Source organism: Echiichthys vipera (assembly GCF_963691815.1).
Source record: "Echiichthys vipera genome assembly, chromosome: 18".
Lineage (NCBI taxonomy): Eukaryota > Metazoa > Chordata > Actinopteri > Perciformes > Trachinidae > Echiichthys > Echiichthys vipera.
Window position 1 is genome coordinate 9,871,361 of NC_139843.1, and position 25,095 is coordinate 9,896,455.

Here is a 25,095-nt window from a genome sequence, read left to right on the forward strand (position 1 = left end):
TCTCCTCTCTCCACAGAGGAACGCTGGAGCTCTGACAGAGTGACCATCGGGTTCTCGGTCGCTTCCCTGACCAACGGCCGGCCAGCTCTAGGAAGAGTCCTGCTGGTTTCAAACTTCTTCCATTTACGAATGATGGAGGCCACTGTGCTCATTATGACATTCAAAGCAGCAGATATTTTTCTGTATCCTTCCCCAGATTTGTTCCTCGAGACAATTTTTTCTCTGAGGTCTACAGACAATTCCTTTGACTTCATGCTTGGTGTTTGCGCTCTGACATGCAGTCAACTGTGGGACCTCATATAGACAGGTGTGTGCCTTTCCAAATCATGTCCACTCAACTGGATTTACCACAGGTTGACTCCTTTAAGCTGTAGAAACATCTCAAGGATTATCAGTGGAAACAGGATGTGTAGAATTTTGAGGACAGAGATTAATTGAATACAATTTGGAATAAGGCTGTAACGTAATAAAATGTGTAAAAAGTGAAACGCTGTGAATACTTTCCGGATGCACTGTATTTCTTCTATGTCTGCTCTGTGAACTACACAGGCATTTTTACACACATGAACAAAAAAGCGTAAATTAAATGCATTGACGGGAATCGTGGCAATACACACATGCAGGAAAAAATTGCTGAAATGTTTGTTTAATAATGCTGTGAAATATTTTTGTAATGTTGATATATGTGGCTTAATATGATATGTGACTTAAGTGAATCATTATAGTGTATGTTTACTTATGCATTCTGTGATGTTTTGTAGCAACAGCAACAACTTTCATTACAACCACCAACATTAGAATTATGAGTTGAAACAGTTTTGATCCAATGTTGCATATTATATCGGCTATCACGGTAGCTGAATGAATGCACTCACATTAGCTCGGTGCCTGCTGCCGGACTTAATCACAGCAATACACCCAAATTTCAAATAATACAAATTATAAAATGAAATGATCATAAATATAATTTATGTTTTTTGGAGCAGCGAAAAGGTTCCCCCTCAATTGGGATCCATAGCCATTATTATCTTAACTTTTGTATATTCATTAACAGCTGGCTTAACTTTACTTTGCAAATCAATATTGTTCTCACTTAAAAGTTGATGTGATAATTAATGTTACATAATTGCAAAAGAAAATGTTTCATGGTTAAAAAAAACTAATCAAAAAGGATGTGGGACATGAAATTAGGATGCATTTGAGATGACAATGAAAACAGGGCAAACACGTGTATGTACTGCAGTATTGTATGACATTTTCAGGGCATAATCAGCCTAAAATCTATTAACTTATTAACAAATCTGCACCTCCTTTTGGACTTGACAGGCGACTTTGATAAGTTTGCATCTTTCTTCTTAGTGGGAGACATCGGTAAGAAGGACTCTAGTGGATGCTACATGCCACGAAGAACAGGACGGCTAAATCTGACAACATATCCTGCAAACAACAACAAAAACAAAACAATTGGTCCAATATAATCACATTTAGAGTGAAGATTGTGATGGTATGTGAGGTATGGTTGATTATTTACAAAAAAGAAATTGTAAAACTTGATGTTACTGCTTACTAGAAATGTGGTTCACTGCTCACTGTATGTACACAAAAATAACCTTGATCTCCTGGGTTATTTATTTTATTACATTATATACATTATTGTATGAACAGGCTTCACAAAAGTCAGTTTTTCAGAGTTTTTCCTCCATCCAAATTGATCAGATTCTTGGCGATAACAAATACTTTCTTAGAAAAGACAAAATGAAGTGGGTTTCTGCAGTGTCAATGAAACATTTCAAACATGCAAAAAAACAAAAACAAAACTAGCAGCTCATAATATAATGCAACACTAAGTGTCAAACCAGAAGAAATCAAGTTTGCTTCATGATTAAGAGGTAATCTTTCTGTCCGCTGCATACTTATTCAGTCCCATTACATTGAAGGAACATAAGATTATGTAACAGAGGAAACAAACTGTTTTACAAACAAGCATTAAGCCCCCTAACCCCAAAAAAGAAATCAAAGCGGTTTACGTATCTTCACAAGTTCACTGATTTGAATTGAAATAACAAGCAATTCCACTACCTCTTACAAACTTGTGTAGAATGAAATGCAGCGTCCTCACAGTCTGTGCCATTAGCAACACTCCAAAAAAAAAAAGAGATATATATTTTCTGTTAGCTCCCCATTAAGGAAATTATCGGACATTTTGGCAGGCACTTATGTAATTACTGAAGACAATCTCAAGATATCTGTAGAAGCAGGCTCTGAGGAAATAAAAGAAAACTAAAAATCAGGGCTGCTGCTTCTTTCCTTGCTGCTATGTGGTCAGAGGTATATGGAAGTCTGCGCTGTCAAAGAGGAGGGGCCTTTTGACCGGAGAGGGATCCTTTTCAGCTTTGTGTAGGAGTTTAAAAAGTCCCGTTCCGATATTCATTGGAATCCCCATAATGATGCACTCGGACACACCTGAAACACGATCACAGGAAATATTAAGACCAAATTAAGACAAAGTTCAACTTCAGGACAGAGAAGAAGCATCAGCTTACCACAGACTGAGTCCTTTTGTCCGAAGTAGGCAGCATCAAAGAGATGATCAGCTGTTTTCTCGAAGGAGGCCAGCATGAGGACACTCTCCTTCATCTTGGCTAAACCGAACCTGGTGATTCCCAGTATCTCCCCCTTTACGTGCAGAAGACAGTATGCACACAGGTGAAGTGATCTCCAACTACACAAACACCATGAAGAAACACCATGAAGAAACTTCGAGATTTCCACTGGTCATACCTTATAGGACATAAGATCTGCTAGAAGCATGACGTGGCGCCGGTCAATGCTCATTCCATGGTTCACCATGGTGTATTGAATCTCATTGATGATGGTGGATCGAGCTGCCTCAATACCCAAAGTCTTCTCAACCTACAACAATGCACAGAAAACAGCTTGTAAAAATCAAGCAGGCCGGATTCAGATTCCCTGCAGTCAATTACATATTATGCTTACACCCTGGTCTCCATAAGTAAAGTCCCAAATTATGTCAGCTGTATGGGGCTGAATTTTTATATATCTCGCTTGTTTAAATTTAGTAGAGGCCTAAAGTTATGAATAATCAAGTCGTTGCCGCTACAGATACGTATCAAGCATAATCTGTAGGCTTCATTCGGCTCGTCTTAGCTCCAGCCACACTCAACTCTTTGCCTAACTCTCAGCTGATCCCCAAATGGGCAGTGTCAGGCATTGCTAAGATGGTGGCGGCTGAAGCCACCCACTTGATCTAATTAAAAAGATTCAGCACCATTGCCTTGACAGATACCTCATATGTGTTGTTCGAAGTGGTCCTGCTTCCATTCACTCCGTGTGTTGCCATGACCGCTCTCAGGTTGTCCCCCTCCACCAGGAGTTTGTACATGTGCTTGCTTGTCTGTTCGTCAATGTGGATGACAGCTCGGGAAACTTCAGGAATACCTTGAACCACCACCTTTCCAAGTGAGAAATAGGAACAGTTGGGAAAAAAAAAAGGGCTCATTGTGGAGCACCACTTGAATTAACATGAAGTACGAGTATTACTGATCTATGCTTCGTAAACAAACTGTTTCCTAGGCTGCAATTAGAAATTACTCTCATTATTAAATCACCAACAACCAAATTATCACCTTAGGAAGTTCCCCTTTTAATGTCTGCAGCACGTAGTACATTGAGCTCTTGCTGTTCTCTCGTGGCGACACACACACCACCGCCTCGCCGTGCACAGCGATGTCTCCTGGTTTCACTCGGAGTTTAGACATACAGATGGAGTAACGCACCGTTTCTGCATTAACCTGAAAGCCAAAAACTAAAATCAGAGGCATCGAGAGAGCGGGTAGCACAGCCAATAAACTGTCAGAGCACTCTGCTGCAACCATAAAGTGTTACCTTGTAGAGAGAAAGAAAGACTTGACGCTTCATCAATAGCAGTTTCTCTTGAAATGTCAATGTTCACGGATGCCTATTTTCTATCCAACAAATGATTTGAATTTCTTTTGTAACCGTGGCAACTAGATTAAATAATTCACTATTCCAATGTGGTTTTCACTTCAATGTTTCCATCTACCCAGTCTTTGTGCTAAGCTAACCAGTTGCCGGTGGTGTAGCGTCACTTTCAAAATGTAGGACAGGGGAGCAGTGGAGCTTACAGAAAAAAAAAAAAGGGTTTCTACAATGAAATTACTAATATGGGCTCTTACATCATCACACATGAATATCTATATCTATCTAATACAATTGGACTCATTAAATCCACAATGTATGAAATTTGAGTTTGCAGAAATATTCAAATACACCATTTTAGAATAGGCAAAAATAACACATTTGTGCTGCATGAAAAAAAAAAAGCTACTTTGCTGGCGGACAGTTTGTATGCACCCCCCTCAAACTGTCCGGGATTACCATAAAGTGAGCATGTCTGCAAAGGGGAGACTCTTGGGTATCCGTATAACCCATTTTCATTCAGATGTCTTGAGGTCAGCGTTCAAGGGACCCCTATGAAAATGGTCATCACAGATATTCTCTAGCAAATATGTGGCTTTGAAACGTTATTCAGCACACATCCAAGCAAGCACGTTATTGTACCAATGGATTCCATAGATTTGATTCATTACAGATGATACAAGCCTATTCACTATATCTTCAAAACCAGTCTACCACAGCCCCGGGAAAAAAAAGTCGGCCGGACGTTGATGATCCGGCTGAGCGTTAAGGGGTTGAGGTAAGAAAACTGTTTTACCTCGAGTCGCAGCAGCCTTATTCTCTCCAGTGACAATTTCACCAGGATGAAACAGTCGTCAGGGAGAAACACCTCTTCTATGTACTCAGAAATCTGTGAAGGACAGCGAAATGCCCAGGCTCAGTGAAAGCACTAAAGCTTCATCAGTAATTTATTGAAAGTAAGAAATATGCTGCAGGTTAGAATACCTCTCCTAGAAGAGTTTTCTCGATCCTTCCCTTTACCAGCCTGGCGAAGTCAGCGTCATCTTCCACGTCCAAATGAGCAGTGATTATAGGCGTGCTGAGCAGTGAGTAGGGGACTTTCAGTTGGTTATTCAAAGCAAATTATGGATTTATTCATTTAGAGACATTTTCTGTGGACCAACAGAGTTGCATCAATAAGACAGCAGCACATTCAAATACTTCTTTTTCACCTCTGCTCATATGACGGAAGAAAAAAACAAAGATGTCATATCAATATATCATACCTGATGTTCTTAGAGGCATTGATGATCTCTTTGATGCGAGGCACCCCCAGAGTGATGTTCATGGATGCCACACCAGCAAAGTGGAAGGTTTTCAGGGTCATCTGAGTACCAGGCTCTCCGATGCTCTGGGCACACAGGGCCCCTACTGCTGAACCCGGCTCCATCTGAGCCCTATATGAGTTAACACATGTTAAAACACAGTCTCCTAGCCGACTCAACACTATAAACTTAGCAGTTATTATAAAAGACTCATCTATACAGTCATATGAGGGTGGAGGATGAGCGGGGGATGAAACAAGCCACGCTACTATTCCTACAACAGACTCGGCAAGAAACGTTACCAAAGCATTAAGATCCTTATTTGTATTTTTTTTAATTTTATTTAATGAGGTGGTTAATGAGGGTTGTGTCAGACAATTCTTGTAACTCTCCAATACTGACATTCAGACATTTTTACCCATTTCATGCAGAAACTGGCCTGGTGTACCTGAGTTGGGAAACTAAGCAGAGTTTTAACCCTTAAGCTCTCTATTTCAGTCACTTTTTTCATTTTACAAATGACTGCAATACTTTGAAACCCTGCGAGGAGAGACTGACTGAAATTGCGTGCCAATATTCTCATATTTACAAGATTTTTCCATGTCGTCTCTCCACGACAACCTAGTGCCTCACAATTTCTCATTTTCCAGCATAACCCTACCCTTTAAAAATGCTTTTTACTCACTCAGAAGACGCACAATCAGTAGCTCATTTGTCTTTCATCCACATTTGTTTCTCTACTCTACTCCTCTTTCTATGACCAGAGGCACATTTGTCTACTTATAAAATAATGCGATTTACTCTTATCTGCAGTGCAGCGTCTTCTTGTTGTTTACGGTTATCTGCAGTGATCATTCTTCTCGCAGCACATAAAAACAACTCTTGGGTGTGTGGTGAAATAAAATCAATTTTCCTTTTTTTTTTAAAAACTACCTTTTGCTGATAATAGGTATCAAAGAAAAAAGAGACAAGCCCTGGAATAAAACAGGGAGTCTTTTTACCTCATGTACTTGTCTCTGCAAGTTTCAAGGAACTTCTCCAGCTGGGTGGGGGTTATGCGGTCCAGCTGATAGAGCACTTTTGGCTGCAATACAAACGTGGAGAGATAAGCAACTAAGTTTCAGATATAGCTGAGTTTAAGGACATTGCTGCATTCAGCAGAAATAATCTGCGGCGTGTGGTGTCTACCTCGCTGGTGCCGTTATCGTTGATGCCGTACTTGTCTCTGGTCTTCTTGATCCTTTCTGAGATGCTCTTAATAAATTTCTTTATCTCCTACAGTTGAGGGAAGAGAATTCAATCGAGCGGCTCATTAATCTTTCAGAACAAATAGTGAATTGTGGCCAAACTGTATGCTGTTGGACACACTGTCATGCAGTTGTTAGAGGTGTTATAAATGCAAAACCTCCGTTACATCACACTGAGCAATCTCTTTAAAAATTAAAGCAGTGCTTTGTCAAGGCATGAATCTCAGCACAATGACATGGGCTTTTAAAAAAGCAATAAAGGGCTTATTAAATCAAGTCAATATCAGTATTTAATAGTAATCAGTATGTTTCAGCTTTGACTGACACACCATTCTCGATTCACTTAAACCACGGGTGAGCATGCTCGGCCACTATACCTCCAGATACTTCTCTGAGCCTGTGGCAGTTAACTCCTTCACAAAAGGGAAAAGGTTCACAGAAGTTACTGCCAGCACACTAATTAACTGCATGTAACTTCCTTTGATGTTGTATAATTCCAATGTGCACTCTCTACCAGTGTTCTTAAGGAAGCCTGATTACATTTATTACAAGTACATTAGCCATGTCAATCTTATTTACAGCATACTTTCAAAATGTTTCTTGTATTTCTATATATGTGCACCACGACTACAGGTGGTGTAATGATGTTCTCTCTCTACATAATCAGTCCAGGAAAGAAAAGAGAAAAAGGTTTTCAAATAAACTAAAAAAGTACACACTTTTAAAAAGCACACGCACAAAAGTTGACACACTTAGCTTTCCAAACCTTAACGCAAGTTTTCATAGTTTTCCAAACTTTGTGCCAACAACCGGAAGATGTATTCTAGACTACAGGGGGACTATGGATTTGCCACAACTTTGATTTTTCATATTAGTTTCTTGTGTATGATTATTGTGTTTCCTGCAGCTGGATGGGCAACATCTGCATGGCATGGATAATAATCTGTTGTTTGATCAACCAGAAATGCTGAATATTATGGAAACCAGTGAGAGAATCATCAATCCTCCCCAAAAAAACACTGTCTGCATTTAAAAGGGCTAAGGCTGGCAATACTAGCTGTCAACAATTCTGATACACCAAACTGACAATATATTTAACCCACTAACAACCGCCTGTACGTTTATTCCCGTTCCCAAAAACTATTGAAAACACATTGAGTTACACTGTTCTTTAATTACAGTATGGTAAACAAGGGCACAGTAGTTTATTTTGAGTCGAACCGTCACATAAATACTCATTAGTGCATTAAATGTGTATCTGCTGCATTAAAAGTCATTTCACTCCTGTTTGAGTAAAGTTACTCACACAGGAGGGTCTGGTTGTAGGAAAGAAAGTTAGGACTTTACCAGGCCCTTTTTTTAAAACTGGAGCAGGTAAGGAGGGTTGAAAGGATTGGAAGGGTACATTATGGGTTTTTGTTTTTTCATGGAATTAATAAAAAAAAATTACGCAGGTTTTTTTCTTTTACTCGATATGTTACTTTTCTCTGTGGATAACAACTTTCTCCTCAAACCATTGAGATTTGGTATAAAATTAGTCAGTAGGCTAAAGAAAGGCTAGTTCATTTTTGGTGCAGCCCCAGACCTTTTGTATGAATTTCTTTCTCCCTTTGAAAGATACAATAGGTCTTTTTTTAAACATTTTTTCATGGACGAGAACGAGAGACAGCAAAGTACTGTGATAAGGTCACCTCCAAGAAGGTCTCTTTGCAGCACAAAAAGTCTGCTCTCTTCATGATGACATCAGCAGCGAGGACCAGCTCATTTTGACTGAGCGCAGGCTGATCTGTACACACATACACCGCCTGAGGAGGACAAAAAGAGAAGATGATGCGGCGCCAACACAGAAGAAGCACTCAACAGTTCCCGATAACTCACTCAAGGTATGACAGCTCCTAATGGCAGATTCTCATTGCATCTGAAGCCACTCAACACAAAAAAAGAAAAATTACCTATTGACTAAAACAGAAATATTTATCTCATTATATCTATTCTGGTCTCCAGGGGTAGTGCTTTTTTAACATGTCATCAAACCTCTTGACAGATGGATTACAACCTTTGTATAAATCTATAAATAATCGACCGACTAAAAAAGCACATATATAACAAAAACAACATTTGCTCTTTTACTATGATTGATGTTTTCCTTTTCCATTCTTTCTCTTCTCAGAAGAAATGTGTAAATACACTGAATTGCCATTGTGTATGAGATGTACCATATAAATAAAAATGGCTTGCCAATAACAACAGGCAGCAGATGATTTTCCTGCGGAGCTCATCATCTCTGGGATCAATCTTCTCGCGCACACATGCTTCCTTCTATCACTTAAACCAACCTTAAACACCAGAAAACATTCATAACTGAGCTTTAGTTCTTTTCTTAAAATCTCAGTATTTACAGTTAACTCTAGAGTGATAGAGCTTCTAACCCTTATTGAGACAAGATCTAGATGTGAATCACCTCAATTCTAAACTACTGATCAAATAGCCTAACTCAGCCAACTAAACCACTTTTCTGCAGAGAAAATTATTTTAAATATCTGCACTTTTCTTTAGTTGCTGGGTTTCTGAAAAACCTTTTTCCAGTAACATGGAAATACTGTAATTTCAGCTCACATGTGGAGCTTTTCTGCAAATGAGCCGCGTCTCTGGCTGGCAGTAGGCATATTGCAGTGGGGAGTATTTACACTGCTGTTTGTAAGACCAACATGTTATAGAATTATTTCTTGAAAATGCTTCGCCCTGACTACTCTGAACCAATGCCATGAGACTTTCCACATGTCATATAGGGCTGATGACTCATCTTTCCTTGGTCCTTTGTTATGTTGTCTGTTTGTTTTTGTTTTCCTTTCCATCTGTTTTGTATTTGTGAGGTTGAATATGCCCAGGGAACACTGAAGACAATATTAAAGAGGGAGTAAGAAATAAACAGATACAGATATAGATATATAAACACAATATGAGATGACTCATACTTTAGCAACTGGATCACTGTTTTTCTTTTATTTTTCTAAGCCCTGTTCGGATGGGATTAGTTTTATGTGGGGATATGGCGTAAGATCATTTTTACCAGTGGTTTTAGTCCGTCCGAAGGTGTCAGTAATTATTCCAAAGCATGTCACTAAAACCTACTGCGTTTTTCACCTTCTGTAAAATGGTCCTCAAAAAAAAATCCCTCAGGTAAAACTTGTTCTATCCGAATACGACCCTCTGTAAAACATATGTTGATATTCTGTCATATCCTGTTAATACATTTTATCCACATTTTTTTTTGAGCATGGAGGCACTTGAAGACGCACTCTTGACGCTTTTTTTGGTAATCAATGACGGCAGTGCGTAAATCGAGTAACCCAGCCCACCTCTGGTAGAATACAGGGATTTCGTATTTCTGTGGGTATTGGCCATTTTTATTACAGCCGTACTGAGGAAAGACTATTTTATTCCACGTCCCCACATTAAACTAATCCTGTCCGAATAGTTATAGTTATTCATTATTTTCTGGGGTAATCTTTCAATTATCAGCACTGCTAATGACTTTCACTATTTATACATGCAGCTACATTGAGTAACATTTCTGCCTTGAAAATGGGGGAAAGTTTTTTTTTTTTTTATTTAACCTTTATTCATGCAGTACGTCATATGTACGTCATTTCATTGAGACACGGTTCTCAAGAGAGACCTGGTTGACTAGTAAGGCTGGTATGATATGCTTTTCTCCCAATTTCCGTGAATATTGCTCCCTATTATACTTGACCTTTTACAGGAGATAACCCCTGCCCTTTCAGGAAAAGACTGCATGTGTGAAAGGTCTCTATTAATTCCTACTCATCTTCCAGCTTAACCACCGCCTGGGCGGATTGATTTTTTTTAATCATTATTCATCCGGGCTAGTGCAGAGCCTGCATACACTGAAGGCAATAAGGCTTCTCCCTCTTAAACATTATCACTGTGAGAAATGAACTGAGGACCTTCTGGTCACAATCAGCCACCTTTTATTTTTTTTACTGAAACACAGCATACTGAACATTAGCATTTCAAAGACTAGGTAGCATGTAGTGCACAGCCATTGCCCGTGAAAACTGAGATACCAACATATGACACCAAATAAAACAAAATGAAAGACAATTATTATAGGGGAATGTGAGTGCACTACACAAAGTTAAAAAGATTTACGAAGTTCAGAATATAACACAAACAACTTGACAGACTAAAACTTTAGCGGTTTCCTGTGTATATATATTTATTTTAAGTACACAATTTTCCTGAGTGTATTTTTTTTTTTTTATTTCATAATGTTTGTTTGTTTTTTTTAAATCCCCCTTTCACTATTGTTTTATTTTAGATTTAATCACTATAACCTTGGTGTGCAGGGAGACAAGGACACATCAGTGCGGATGTGTCTAAGGGGGAAGAAGAAGACGGCAGCCAAAAAGAAAATGCCAAGCAGGTCCACAAACTGTCCGCTCACCCGGATGTTGTCTAGGACTCTCTTAAACTCCAGCGGCTCATCCTTTCCCTCCATGGCAGCCGGATCCAGACCATCGCCGCCATAAATAAACTGGATGATGTCGCCGGTGGAGCTGCGTACTGTCAGGTCGTACTGTGAGCACAAATCTTCCAGGGATTTAACCAGACGCCTCTGTCCAAGCATAGGCAGGAACACAAAAAAGGACACATGAAAAAAAGGACACTATCTGCAGACGTGAGAAGTATAGGTCCATGCAGATATCTAAAAATATTTATTTGATTTTTGAGGTAATTAAATCAGATCAGTCTGCAGGTTTAATAGATCTCATTATTCATTATTATTTTTAATTATTAATCATACGCGGAGACATACGCCTAATTATCAACAAAAATATTCATTTTTGTTAATCGATGGTTCATTTAAATAATTTATCATTTGAAAAAAAGGCAAACATTCACCAATTCAACGGGTGGCAGGATTTTCTGCTTCTCAGTGTTTAGTATCATATTAAATTGAATGTCTTTGGGGTTTGGACTGTTAGTTGGACAATTTACAGCTAATCATTCAAATCCCTATAAAGCTCTATAAAGACAAAGAGGTTGTACAATACTATTCTTCAAATTCCCAGGGGCAGAAAAAGTTAATAGTGACGTGTTGATTATAGAGAGAATATAGGGACTGAAAGATCCATATACCTTTTTTAGAAATCTATCACGCAGCAAGTCGAGAGCACATGAAGGGGGCTTAGTTTTACGCCTCAGTGACACTGTCAATAGATGTTGTGCATTCTGATGCTAATGACTTTATTGACAAGGAAAGTAAGGTCGCACTCACACTGTCCTTCCGTATAGTGCCCCAAGTCTAGTTCGTTTGACAAGGAGTGGTACGCTTGCCGTCCACGGCCCATTTGGGAGAGGTGGGTTTTTGTAAAGCACGTCTGCACATGTACGAGCACGAGCGTGCGCACGTGTATGGTGACAAGCACGAGCACGAGGCCTACTGCGGTTCTGACGTCATTTTATGTGCGCCTGTTCGGACATAGAAAAAAGAAGGACGGACCATGCGCGGAAATTTAAAACAATGGCGGCGAAAGGTTCACGTTGGTGTGATGCGGAGGTGGAGTGTTTACTGCAGATTTGGTCGGATGAAAATATTAAAAAACAGTCGACAAGACGCACAAAAACTCCAGGGTCTATGGAAAGATTTGTAAACAAAGCAACGCATCGCGATGACGTCAATCAATGCGTGTGACGTGTTACGGCGTGATGGCGTATAGGCAGGCAAGAGGCATTCGCGCCGAGGCCGTGGCAGTGTGAGTACAAACGGGCCTGGGCCGCGCGGGGAGAGGGAGGGGGGGACAAGTACCCTAAAGCACGGGGCGCGGTACGAAGGGACAGAGTAAGTGCGCCCTAAGAACTTCTTCCCATTTCTCAAGGGAGGCCGCTTCCATTGTATGTGCCAGGTGAAATCCTGGAACGCTGATTTCGTTTAGCTCACAGTGGTGTGGGCGTGAGTTTTCTCCAGGTTCTCCGGCTTCCCCGCACAGGAAGTTTGGGTTTATCCAAATAAGTAAATTTAAAATTATAATAAACAACTGCAAGTGCTCTCCAGATGCCAGATAACCTGGGCCGGTTAAATAACCAAAACTTGGTGCATGGTAACAGGAGTGAACCTCATGCATTACCTGCATATATCCAGTCTCCGCAGTTTTCACAGCAGTGTCAACCAGACCCTCTCGACCAGCCATAGTGTGGAAGAAGAACTCTGTGGGCGTCAGGCCAGAATAAAAGCTGTCGGCCACAAAGCCTTTAGCAGCAGGAAGCTATGGAAAAATAATTGCAATTTTCTATGTTATTATCCGATCAGTTCTGTTGGTTGTTCTTCTGTATGTGACCCCTAAAGAACATAGTTATAGAGACATTAGGGCTGGGCAGTGGAATCGTATCCTAAATTGATAATAAGAAGCCCATACTAACCAACATTTTTAGGAAATCTGATGTGAAATATATTGAGTTTATATTTTGCACCAAAATTCCTGATACAATCAGAAAATACTCAGTAGTGTTTATTTTATTTTAGTTACGTATTCAATTCACACAGGAATATACAAAAATAAGCTTTGCCATGTGGTTATGTCATCATCACTAGAAAACATGCTATGTTGTGATATATTATTAATGAGATATGAAATGACCAATATCGGTAAAGAAGATTTTCACCATGTTGTCCAGCTTGAAGAGACATAACAGTAGCTGAATGCACTGATGCTTTTGATTTATCCAATCAGAGGCTGACAGAGAAACTACTGAAAACAATAAATATCAATGCACTTCAGAGCTGATGAGCCAGTGTGACACCTAGATGTGGCACAACATGATTGCAACCACACACCAGAATTCATATAATTCAATAAAAATGTAAGGTCATCCTTAAAAAAATATATAAAAAAATCAACAATTATATCCAAACACAAATTCAGAATACAACGTGTATGATCTCTTTGAGAAAAAGATGATAATTTTGATAACGTAAAATGGATCTTACTTTTGAGTGCTTTTCAAAGTGAGGCAGGGAGCGATTCTCAAAGCCATCAGGTACTCGAGAGCCACTTATGGCCTGCTGGCCCACACAGGCAATCATCTGAGAGATATTAATGAACGATCCTGCATGTATACAGAAGATATGGACGAAAAGGTCACAGCACACATATAAACAAAAAAAAATTAAAATACTAGGGGATTGGCGTTAAATTTCTCGTTATTATGCGGGAACTCAAGGGTTAATAAGCAAGCTCCGTATTCTTCTTCTTTACTTTTACAACACAGAGTTGTGCAGCACAGCATTTGAGCATCCCATTTTGAGTTATTAATACAACATCTCCAGAGTTGTTCCGATAGCAGTATCAGAAATGCCTCATACACTGCCTAAAATGCTGGAATAGGTAAGTATGTCAGTCTACGCACAGATGTAATTTAAAATAGTTAATTTATGTTCTTTTTCAGTTTCAACTGACTGTCAAACTAGATAATAAAATACAGTTATATGGCATTCATTCTCTGCATGCATTTGTAAATGTTTCACAAAAGTTTTAACCTGAGCAAGGACATACACAACAGCAATCATAAAAATGAAATTGGAACATTTCTACTGGACAAAGAGTTTCAGACAGAGCTCTGTTTTTCTCTGTGAAGTCATTTATGTGTCACTTCGGTTTTTACAAAAAGAAAACAAAGTCCAAGGGAATCAAGGCATGCCATTGCATGTAAATATTGGTTATTATCATGTTATTTTCCCTCAGCAGAACGTCGAGCGTTACATCTTTCATTCCAACTCTGTTCCAACTCCTAATACTCATTGATAAGGTCTGTGGAGATTTTGATAGAGGCCATCAATCTTACCTCTGATCCCTGAGGCTATATCACCAAAGCATTCAAATTTTTTAAGCATTTCAGAGGTCTCATCTACCTGCTGCTTGCATATGGTTAACAGACTGACCGATTGACTGACTGTGTTACCTTTTGAGCCGCAAAGAGCCATAACCAGAGGGCTGTTGCTCTTGTCGAGCTCCCTGAGGCAGGCGCTGCCAGCTCGGTCCCTGATGACGGACAGCTCTCTCAGGATGAGAGCCTATTGAGAAACAAACAAACAAAATAAAACAACTTTGGAGGCTGAAGTGCAAATATTTAGGGACCTCTTTTGCAACGTCTTTTCAGTATGACAAATTTGTTTTGTGAAAACATAGTGATTATGGTCAGCAATTGTTCCTCTGACAGATGAAGTTGTGAATGCAAATAATAACCAGTCTAAAAACAGTAGTGGAAAATTGGTTATGACATAATTAAGATACCACATTTTTCATAAATCAACAAGCAATCCATGATTCCTAGCACTGCATATAGTAAAACACAACATTATGAAAAAATATATGAAATATAAATAGTAATGAGTAATAAGTAATGAGAGCACAGACTAGTTAAAGGGAGGTTTTGATTGGACGCTTGGAGAAAGGCCTTTAGTGAGGAAATAACATTGGAGGTCTGTAACATGATTTGTGAAGAAATTTGACAGCTGAACTTCAACTTGCCAGTGCTTTCTGTTATGTAATGTCTACGTAAGACCTACGGTCATGGTGACATTTCTATTAGCCTGCCTGTTCTTTTAGCATCCCAGTTCTGCTGGAAGGAAATTAGGAAGTTCACCAACTTCAATTCATATCTAATTCACTTTCAAGATCATGTGTTTACTTATTAAATTACATGAAACAATGAGGATCCAGATGACGTATGTAAAGTCACGTGGATGTTAATGTGTATATAGAGTACATGCCTACCTCCAGAGTCTCCTCTGCAGTGCAGCCTGGCTGCTGCTGCAACTTGCCCGTGTGTAGAGCTTCAATGTATTCATCACACTTCTTGTAACCGTCATCCAGCAGGTCCTGCTTGGCCTTCAGCAGACCCTGGCCAGGTGTCACGTCACCGATGCCAATGGAAAAGCCGCGGTTGGCTGAAAGTTGGGGGAACAAAAACAATCCTCTATCACGCGTCTATCAGTCTATCTACATATGATCCAGATTGCAGAATCATTAGTGTAGACATGATTTTAATTATGAGATATTTACCAAACAACAGAGTCACTAATTCTTTAATCATGTTCTAGGTTTTAGCAAATATCTCGATTTTCAGAACAGTGTGACATATAAGTAGAGACCACCTACAGAGGAACACCGGAGCAAGGCGTGCCAGGCGGGACATGGCGTTGGCAGCCTCCAGCTGTCCCCAGTCTCTCAGCAGGATGTAGAAGATGTTATTCTTGGAGCCGGACCCCAAGGTGCCCTTGTCCATGCTACCACACATCAGCTCACTGTTGTGGATCACCACGACTGAAAAAAAAGTGAAATGGACTGTGATTATAATTGACGCCATTAGGTCCGAGAATAGAAACACAGCATGGTGCTTGCCTGGAGTCACCTGGTGCTTTATGAGAGGATTGGTGAAGGCTGAAAGACATTCAGCTTGGTAAAAACAATCATAGAGGACACTTTGGGGAAAAGACTATGATACTAATGATAATTTCATTGAAATGCAATGGTTGTGCTAATGAAAAAGTAGGTTTGCCCCTACATACTATCCTTTATATTTACAGTCTTCTAGGGAAGGGCATTGATTCAGTATTATCATTTATCCACTTCCAATGGAACTATTGTGATATACAGAATATGTTTGCTAAATCATCTGTCCGTGCAACCCCATCTCCTTCTCTGTAGATATATGCAGGAATCCTGAGGTTAAATTAAATACCTTTAGAGAACTTTTTAAAGACCCTTTCAGAACATTTGACCTCATTCTAACCGTTTACATCAAACTTTAACTTACATTTACTGTACAATGAAAGAAAGCAAATCTAAACAGTCTCAGTTTGTGATAACCCATTCAAGCGCTGTATCAACTCAATATAATTCAGACAGACAGGATGAAAACAGTGCACAAGAAAATGAATTGACTGACTAATCCAATGCAAGGTTTATTATTATTATGGAATTATTTAACTGCTTAGTTATGGTCTCCAACCATTTGTCTAAAACCTTGCATATCCCCATTAGCTGAGTCGCTTAACACACAAGCATAGGGTGACCTTGCCTTCACCTCACCAAGCAGCAGTCAGTTGTTGGGTCTGTGAGTGGCAAGTGCACTAATGGATTAAGTCAAATCTCGCAGGATTCTGTAAACAAACAGAATCCAACTACGTGCCCATGATTACATTAAGGCAACCTTAAGCTACAAACTCTTTGGACAAATTGAAGCTACAAAATTAAATACCTTGCAAAATGGCATTTTATATTTTTTAAGGGTCTAAATTGTTGCTCAACTGATTGATCAACTTTTAATGCTTTTTAAGACCCTGCGGACGTTGTCGAGCTAGTTCTCCTCTATGGTGCCATTTGTTTCTTCCTAAGTTTACAGTCACCAATAACAATAAACTTCTTAACATAACTCATTTAGTGAGCAACTAAACTTTTACTTTTATTTGCACAGCATTCATTTGATCATTTTACATGTGATTTTGCTTTATTGCATAATACTTAAATATTTGTATTTTTCTATTGATTTCAAACACATCAACCAGCTCCTGTCTCCTTCTAGAGCATGGGTGTCAATGTCAAGGCCCGCGGGCCAGATTCGGCCCGCCAATGAATTACCTTGGCCCCCGGGATGATATTTGATTAGTATTAGATCCGGCCCGCACGCCACAGCCCCCCCCCCCCCCCCCCCCCCAATAATGGCTAAACGGAAGGTGGACGATGAGAACAGGGTGTTTCAAGCTAGGTGGGAGGCAGAGCACATGTTCACAAAGCTGTGCGTCTTTATCTTGATATTAAGGAACACATTTTATTTTTGAAGGACATTTTCTTTTTTGCTGTTTGCCTGTTGAAAATGTTTTCCTTGATATAACTAAAGTCATAAGAAAATCTGGCTTTATTCATGTAATGTACAGGTCAAGTTTGTTTTTGTCTGTGAGCCTGTTGGAAAATGTTTTCACCTGAAATTACTGCTGGAGCCGTACAAAAAAATTGGATTATTCATTTAATTATTAAATAAAATAGGGTACACTGTGTTAGGTCTTGGTTCAATAGGTTATATGCAATCATTTTAATATGTTTTAATAAACATTGAACCAGTCCGGCCCTCGGCTTGTAGCAAATTTGTTTTTTTGGCCCTCTGATGTATTTGACTTTGACATCCCTGTTCTAGAGCATCATCGGAGAGGTGTGCGATCGTTTATGATTTTATCCTATTTATGTGCATCAACAATGAAAAGACACAACTGTGTTGCCGGAATGTTTTTAAGACCTTTTTATATTGTGTGTTAAATGGACATTTCTATTGAAAAAACTCACATGAATCGTTGCTACAGAGATCCTCTCCCTTGCCACAGTACTGTTTGCCCTTGGTCCTCAGGTTCGCCTTGACTGGACAATCCTTACTCGGCTTCAGAATAATGCTGAAGATCTGTTTTCCCGTCCAAAGGGCCATGGGCTGATGGACAAACAGCAACATATTAGTGCTAGGACACACAGTTATTCAGCATGCTCACCAGAGTGCAGTACCTTCATGATAGCTGGGCGTGGGAGAGAGATCCGGATCTTTTCATCTTTGCCCACAAGGATTGACGCCACTATCTGACAGGCTTTTGCTCTCTCAAAGAAGGTGTCCTTCAGCGTCAAGAGGTAGGCTCCTAGATGGTAGAAATAAGCTTTAAAGTCAATGGAAATTAAATAAAGTGGATTTTCAAATATGGCTAAGGGGCTCACCTATCAGGTAGTAAAGGGTTATTCACTACCTATTCAAATATTATCAGAAAGAAAAACTTAATGAACATTGTCTTATACCATCAGTGACCAATTTTCCCTATTATTGATGATAAACAAACTAAAAGCACCAGCCTTCAAGTCATACAAATAACAGAGTGACTGTGACTGACTGCTACATGTCACTGCACTGACCTGTCAAGAAGTCCTGAATGGCAGCAATCAGAGGTTCACCATTCCTTGGAGTGACAAGATTAGCTTTGGTCTGGAAGAAAAGATAATAATAAGTGTGCAGTCGATTTCCCCCTAACAATACAGCTCCCAGAGACATCTTTTCATTGCTGACTGGAGTGTGTATTCTTCTCATCTTATGTTTTTATGCTACATACCCCCATCAGGACAAGGGCCTCTGCTTTGGCTTCTTCAGTCTGAGGCAGATGAAGGTTCATTTCATCACCGTCAAAGTCGGCATTGTACGGGGTGCACACGCACTCGTTGAACCGAAATGTCCTGTGAGGTTTGACTCTGGCCTTTGAGTTTTGAAAAAAACAGTGTTATCCATGAAGAAGCCACTACACAAAGACTTACTACACGAGTCATACCTCTCAATTTTTGCAGTTTGCGCATATACTTTATATTGGGAACATTTGCACATTCTATCCATTCATTTTAAACACTTTACAGCTTCTTCATTTTCATAACATGTTTTTTTTTCAATTGTAAATTTCTATTTCATATTTATGATTCTTGACTTTTGCAGCGCTTGTTTTTTGCTTTTTCTCTGTTTATTGTGACTGTTTAATAGGCATCTAAAAATACTAAAGACACGTTTATGTGAAACCTACATGGCAATAAACACTGGTGTCTGAATGTGATTAATAGAATTAAAACGGAATTCAAACAGTGTCAACCTTGGGAACAGTTCGGTTCACAACAAATTTTGGAACATTAACTCATTTAGTTTGTTTTAACAGATGAACGCAGTTTTAGATCTGTCACAAATATCTGTCAACACCTGTGCCTGATCAGTGAATGGAATAAATTGTTTCAGTAGATAATTCAAGTTATTGTGAGATCATCAAAGGGTATGCATATTTAGGGCCCGAGCACGAAAGTGCCAGGGGCTGAAGCGTGTTCCACCATTACCCCCGGCACATGGGGTGTGAGGGCCCGTTCAACAGATATAAGCAGGAACTTTTGAGTTCTGCACTGAGCCTGGTAGTTGCTTCTGCAGGCAAACTGTGGATGGTTCATTCAGATTAATAACGAGGCGTGAACCAGTGAAAGAAAACATGCTAAATCAAAGCTATTTTATTCAGAAAGGGGAGAATGTTAACAACCCAGTTTAACCACCTTGATGAAGGCGAGTTAGCTGTAAACATTGGGTGAATAGAGCACGGTGTACGGGAGAAATTTGTTTTCATTTTGATGGACTTGGATTGAAGCTCAGTGCTCTGTACCTTGCTGTGTGTGTACTGTCAATGTCAAATGTAACAACAACAAAAAATTAAAACCTTTTTTATTTTATAGTGTTGGTTTGCATACCAGAAAAAGAAAGCTTTGGTAAAAAAAACACAGACATTTTATATGATCCTTCAGTTTCAATATTTAGCATAATTACATTAAGTAAAGAGTTAAGACTGTCTGGATAATGTGTACTTTTATAAGAGTTTGGAAATGAATTGCTGTCTAATTCTAAACTTACGATGTGGGCCATGATGCTGAGTTTGTGCAGGGAAGGTTGTCGATTGAAGAGGACAATGTCTCCGTCTATCATGTGCCTTTCCACCACATCACCAAACCTCAGCTCCTGAGCTATCTTGTCACGGTTTCCATATTTTAAAAACCTGTCAGAATGAATAAAACAATGCATTTTGGGTGGTGAACCACATCAGGCAAGCCTCGGTTTTTCATTTGCATAAGAAGTGGCCGGCCTCACCTTTTCATCTGTGTGTGACGATTCTGGATAAAGTTGGCTCCAGGGTGAACCGCCGGGCCGTTGCGGACTAGTTTCCTCAGTAGCTCCAGATTGGCTTTGTTTACCTACAACAAAGCATCAAATTTGGATTACTTAGATTCTGGCATGGAAGTGGTTGTTTGATGTAGTGAGGCTTACCCTTTCTGGGTACGTCAGGATTTTGGCCACATGCACAGGGACAGCCACCTCATCGATCCTCAGGTTTGGGTCAGGAGAAATGACAGTTCTGCCGGAGAAGTCCACTCTTTTTCCGGAGAGGTTTCCTCTGAATCGACCTGAAATTTTTGCACTTTGCATTCTTCACTGAGTTATACAAGCACAGCACAAAATTTATACCTACGAGGTGCCAAATTACTTTAAAACGTGTCTTCATAACTCAAACAATCACACAAGCTGCTAAACTTTGAAATGACAACATTTAGATGACAACATAAGAATAAATGTCACCCCCTCTCTCATAAAGTGAGTATGCTTGAAATTAGTACCCAGATGTGCTTTCATGAAGGTGCCTGATACTTTATCCTCTAAGAGATTTCTAAGAAAAAATGTTAAAGCTATTGTCCTTTAGTGCACATAGTTAATTATGCACACTGTGTCCAAATTACAGAAAAATACAACATTTGAATATTGTTGAAATTAGATATCACAATATCACAGGTTTTAATATAAACTATACCTTGCTTCCCCTTGAGTCTCTGCACAAAGCCTCTGGTCCATTTCTTAGGCGCCATGTTGAGGGGGATGCCAGAAAGCTCACTGTTGATGTAAAGAGCACACTGCAGCTGGAGGAAGTCCCAGTCCTCCATGATCATCTGGGTCTTCGCCCCTGTCATACGATGCTAAATGAGAAGAGTATTGTTAATATGGATCCTCTCCATGAAAATTGAGAAAGCATTCAAGAATTCTTTTAGTTGAGCAGGCCACTTTAGAAAAAATTTTTTCTAGATATGAAGGTTTAAAAAGGCGTAGTGGAGAGATTCCTTTTAGGACAATAGACCCAGACATTGATCTTTGTCCTTAATGTTCAGAAGCTGCATTCTCAGGAAAATATGATTCATTGTAGCTGCTGGAATTTGAAACAGTGTTGTGTATTCCTCTGATCAGAGCTGCCATCAGTAGCTTAGGGCCACTTGCCCACCACAGCTCATTATTTTGAAATTAGATCCATCTTGTAGACTAAAGTCTTATAAGTCCCTGCAAATACCCTGTACTGGACAGAAGGCATGTAGCCACCATCAAATAATAGACACCAACCTTTTTGATGACATCATTGAGGAAGATTATCTCTGTGAGCTTCATGGTGAGGTCGTCCTCGTTGGTGCCTGACTTCAAGTCGCTGACCACAGAGGGGCGTATGCAGAGAGGAGGCACCAGGAGGCGGGTGAGAATGAGGTCCGCAGGTTTCCCCGCCTCAGGGTTCATCAGCAGCAGGGCGATGTCTTCTTGGGGAATCCTCTTGAACATGTTCAGCACCACCAGAGGGTTCAGGTTTTCCTATAGAGGAAATGAAAATCAAGGTAAAATACAGGGTTGCACAGGGGTTCTATCTAGAGCCAAGTCTTTTTTATAATGATTCTTATTTAATACTTATGTCCATACATTAGATGGAGGAATATACCCACAACCATTTTTTTCATTTAGTAAAATAAGCTAAACTTCCCAAAGAATCACATCCCTTGCCATGCCACAGCATGATACCATGTAATGAAACCAATTACAGAGTGCGAAAGAGTGTATAAAGTTCACCTGGGCTCTGGTCAGCAAAGGTTCCACCACTTTGTTGTGCTCTATGGCGGTATCAAAGGACTGCAGAAACTCTGACACAAAAACATCCACCACTTTCTTGGTTGTTTTATACTTCTCATGGATGATCTTAAGCAGCCCACACTTTTTCACTGGTCCTGAAGAGAAAACAACACAGTGAATGAGTTTGTTTTCCAATTATTTCATCAGGATGAATAGCACAGAAAGTCTATGTTGACAAGTAAATATCAAAAATGAAAATGTCGCTTTTTCACCGTTGAAAGCGGAGCAATTCAGACATACTGTCCTTTTGCGGCATTTATCGGAGATCTTCTTCTTCAATCCTCGTTTCTGGAGATAGGCCAGGTTGGGCCTTTTCAATAAGTCCATGAACTGCAGTTTATCCTCTTTCGAAAGCATTATGCTCGAGCATGTCTTGCAAATCATCTGGAGACATGACAAATTATCACATAAGAATGAGGGAGGTGAATCACCATCTCACACAAATGCTTAAAATTATTAAAAGTGATATTATAGCTGCATTGTTTTCTAATATAACATATAGAAAACAATAACTTTAAGAATTTACAATATACAGAAGTGGGGTAAAACTAAAATAAATACTTGATTTATACTTTTTGGTGAGTTTTACACATTTTACTTGTTTGAGAGATAAGCATACAAACCTGATACAAACACATATTCTGCCTGATGCAATTTTGATACTCTAGTGACACCTAAAGGAAATATTATATTTCTGCTTGCTTTATTCCAAATGGTGGTGTTCATTCAACTTTATCAATTATACTAACCAATTTGATATTGTCTTTCACAATGTGAGTCCCAAAATGACTAATATCTACCGTCTAATTCTACCATTTCTATTGCATTAGACTGTAAACTTGCCTGTAAGATTCCTATGATGGCTTTGAAATAGCCGACATGAAAACATGGCAGCTCCAGATCCAAGTAGCCATAATGACCCAAGCAATCTGCCAGATTTTTCCCACATGTCAAACAGGGTCTGTCTTTCTCACTGGTGCCCTGCAGGAAACATGACATCAGAGGGGTAAGTCTGTAGAATGAAGATGGACTGCAACCACATGAAGATATATCTGAAATTATGACATGATCTGCATTGTTTCTTGCCAGGTGTTTTCTTGTGCAACTGCAAACAAGAGTGAAAAAAAACTGTGTCCCTGTCATACCATACGGTGGTCCAACACTCCATAGGGAAGTGGAGTGCGTTTGGTGTCTTGGCTGTACAGATTCTTACTGACCACCTGGATGTGGGCCTGCTGACGCATCTGCTCAGCAGATTTCATCCCAAAGCAGATGTGGCTTCTGTAAACAAAGAGTAAAGAAAAATCACAAGGATAGTGTCTGCTTTCTCTCCATATCAGATGCACTGGTTCACCACTAGCTAAAGAAATAACCCTGTTGTATTATAAAAAAAATTAACCACCTTAATGCCCATTATTACTACTACTACTCAAACAATTCAAGAATATTTACTGCCATAAGTTGTAAGTCATATTGACATTACTATAGACAGTATTACAGTTAATGTTAATTATGTGATTCCTTGCATCCCTGGGTCGATCCCTGGGTCCCTGGGTCAAGACAGATGGCCAGCTAACATGGAGCTGGGTCTGTTTGATGTCCCTGCCTGTTAAAAGGATGTTTTCCTTGCCTCTGTGTGCAGAAGATTGCTTGATGAATACTAATAGATTCCATTATTATTATGGTTATTTAAGACAGTGCGACTTGTTGCTGCTCATGGAAGAATTATTGGGTCTCTGTAAAGTGTGGTCTTGACCTCCTCGATATGTCAAGCGTCTTGAGAGAACTTTCGTTATGATTTGACACTCTAAATAACATTGACTTAAATTGAATTTTTGTGACTTATTAGTAGGCGAGTGATAACCATTACTCAGAAGTATCAGGAACACATTCTTACAAGAGGTTGACTTTATCTGGTTAATGCATGTTCATCACACATTATCGTTGATTAAAATGAATTGATCGGCGTTCATAATTACTATGCGGATCAAATAAAATAAACATCCGCGCATGCGCCACATTTTAACTGTCAAAACATGGCATGTCAGTTAGCTGATGTTTATAACGTTAACCTACGAATCAGAACAGGAACTAACGTGAACACCGTTGCATTATTTGGCCGTTTGATGGACCACTGTGCCATCTCTTTTATTAAACTAATAAAACAGTTGATTAAGACACACTGCAAACTAACTGAACACGGCTAACCGGCGAGCTAACGTCACGGTACTCACATTTTTTTGGCCACATCGGTCTCTCGGAACTGCTCCTTCACCATTTTGGCAGCTTCTCCTTGAACAAATAACCACTACTTTTACCTAAAATGATATGTTGTCCTCATTCCAGCGAGCCTGGCTTTACTTTTCAACCAGCACGCTGTCACTTCACTGCCCCATGTTGTGGAAATACTAGCAGCCAGCAACATGCAGTACTGTGTTGGTTGATAGCATGTGGAATACGGTAAGCGCTGCTGCCTTCAGGTACAATCCGTAATCTAGCGATATTATTCCTAAATTTCAAAAGCCGTGAAGAAAAGTATGTGTGTTAACTTTAGTTGTATCATATCGTCTATTTGGTTGTCATCTCCACTCATGACGACCTAAAGTATGCTGAATCCCGAGTCCCGAGAAAACCCAGATTTATGACTGATTTTGTAAAACAAAAATTCGAGTGTACCTGAAAGCAGCACAAACCTAACACAACAACAGCAATAAAGAGAAGTCACGGAAGCACGAGCACAAGCAGTCTCAAATGAGTGCTGACACCTAGCGGCCAAAGATATTTCCAAAGGGGTTTGGCTAATAAGGCCAATAACTTTAATCTCCATCTAAAAATCACAGAAATAATCCTAGCTAAATTATGTTATGACAGGTTATTTATTAATTTAGTAATCGCGTACAATTTTGGTTGCTCACTTGTTTTTTAAAAGCAAGTTATTGACTTGCTATTCGGGATAGGCCTTTACAAAAAGCTTGGAATCATCTTAAGAAAAAAGTTGCATTGCTAAAACAAGAATTACCATCTTC

The 25,095-nt window shown here is 39.5% G+C and overlaps 1 protein-coding gene across 2 annotated transcripts; it reads right to left on the bottom strand.

The window, feature by feature from the left end:
* Positions 1 to 1,742: 1,742 nt before the first annotated feature.
* polr3a (polymerase (RNA) III (DNA directed) polypeptide A) lies at positions 1,743 to 24,494 on the bottom strand. 2 transcript variants are annotated; one of them, XM_083933395.1, is made up of 32 exons: positions 24,304 to 24,494; positions 23,215 to 23,350; positions 22,913 to 23,050; positions 22,282 to 22,453; positions 22,010 to 22,164; positions 21,518 to 21,757; positions 20,940 to 21,102; positions 20,402 to 20,538; positions 20,225 to 20,328; positions 19,991 to 20,132; positions 18,675 to 18,815; positions 18,481 to 18,550; positions 18,085 to 18,212; positions 17,875 to 18,013; positions 15,694 to 15,858; positions 15,310 to 15,482; positions 14,495 to 14,606; positions 13,524 to 13,642; positions 12,664 to 12,801; positions 10,980 to 11,150; positions 8,203 to 8,316; positions 6,889 to 6,924; positions 6,453 to 6,539; positions 6,266 to 6,348; positions 5,226 to 5,396; positions 4,945 to 5,038; positions 4,757 to 4,849; positions 3,648 to 3,812; positions 3,308 to 3,472; positions 2,782 to 2,913; positions 2,544 to 2,676; positions 1,743 to 2,463 (listed from the first exon to the last, which is right to left on the bottom strand). In XM_083933395.1, exons 1-32 carry the CDS (start codon positions 24,345 to 24,347, stop codon positions 2,315 to 2,317), a joined length of 4,209 nt encoding a protein of 1,402 aa, XP_083789521.1. In that variant the 5' UTR covers positions 24,348 to 24,494; the 3' UTR covers positions 1,743 to 2,314. The 2 variants fall into 2 exon arrangements, with proteins under 2 accessions (XP_083789521.1, XP_083789522.1); XM_083933396.1 differs by lacking the exon at positions 6,889 to 6,924.
* Positions 24,495 to 25,095: the final 601 nt, after the last annotated feature.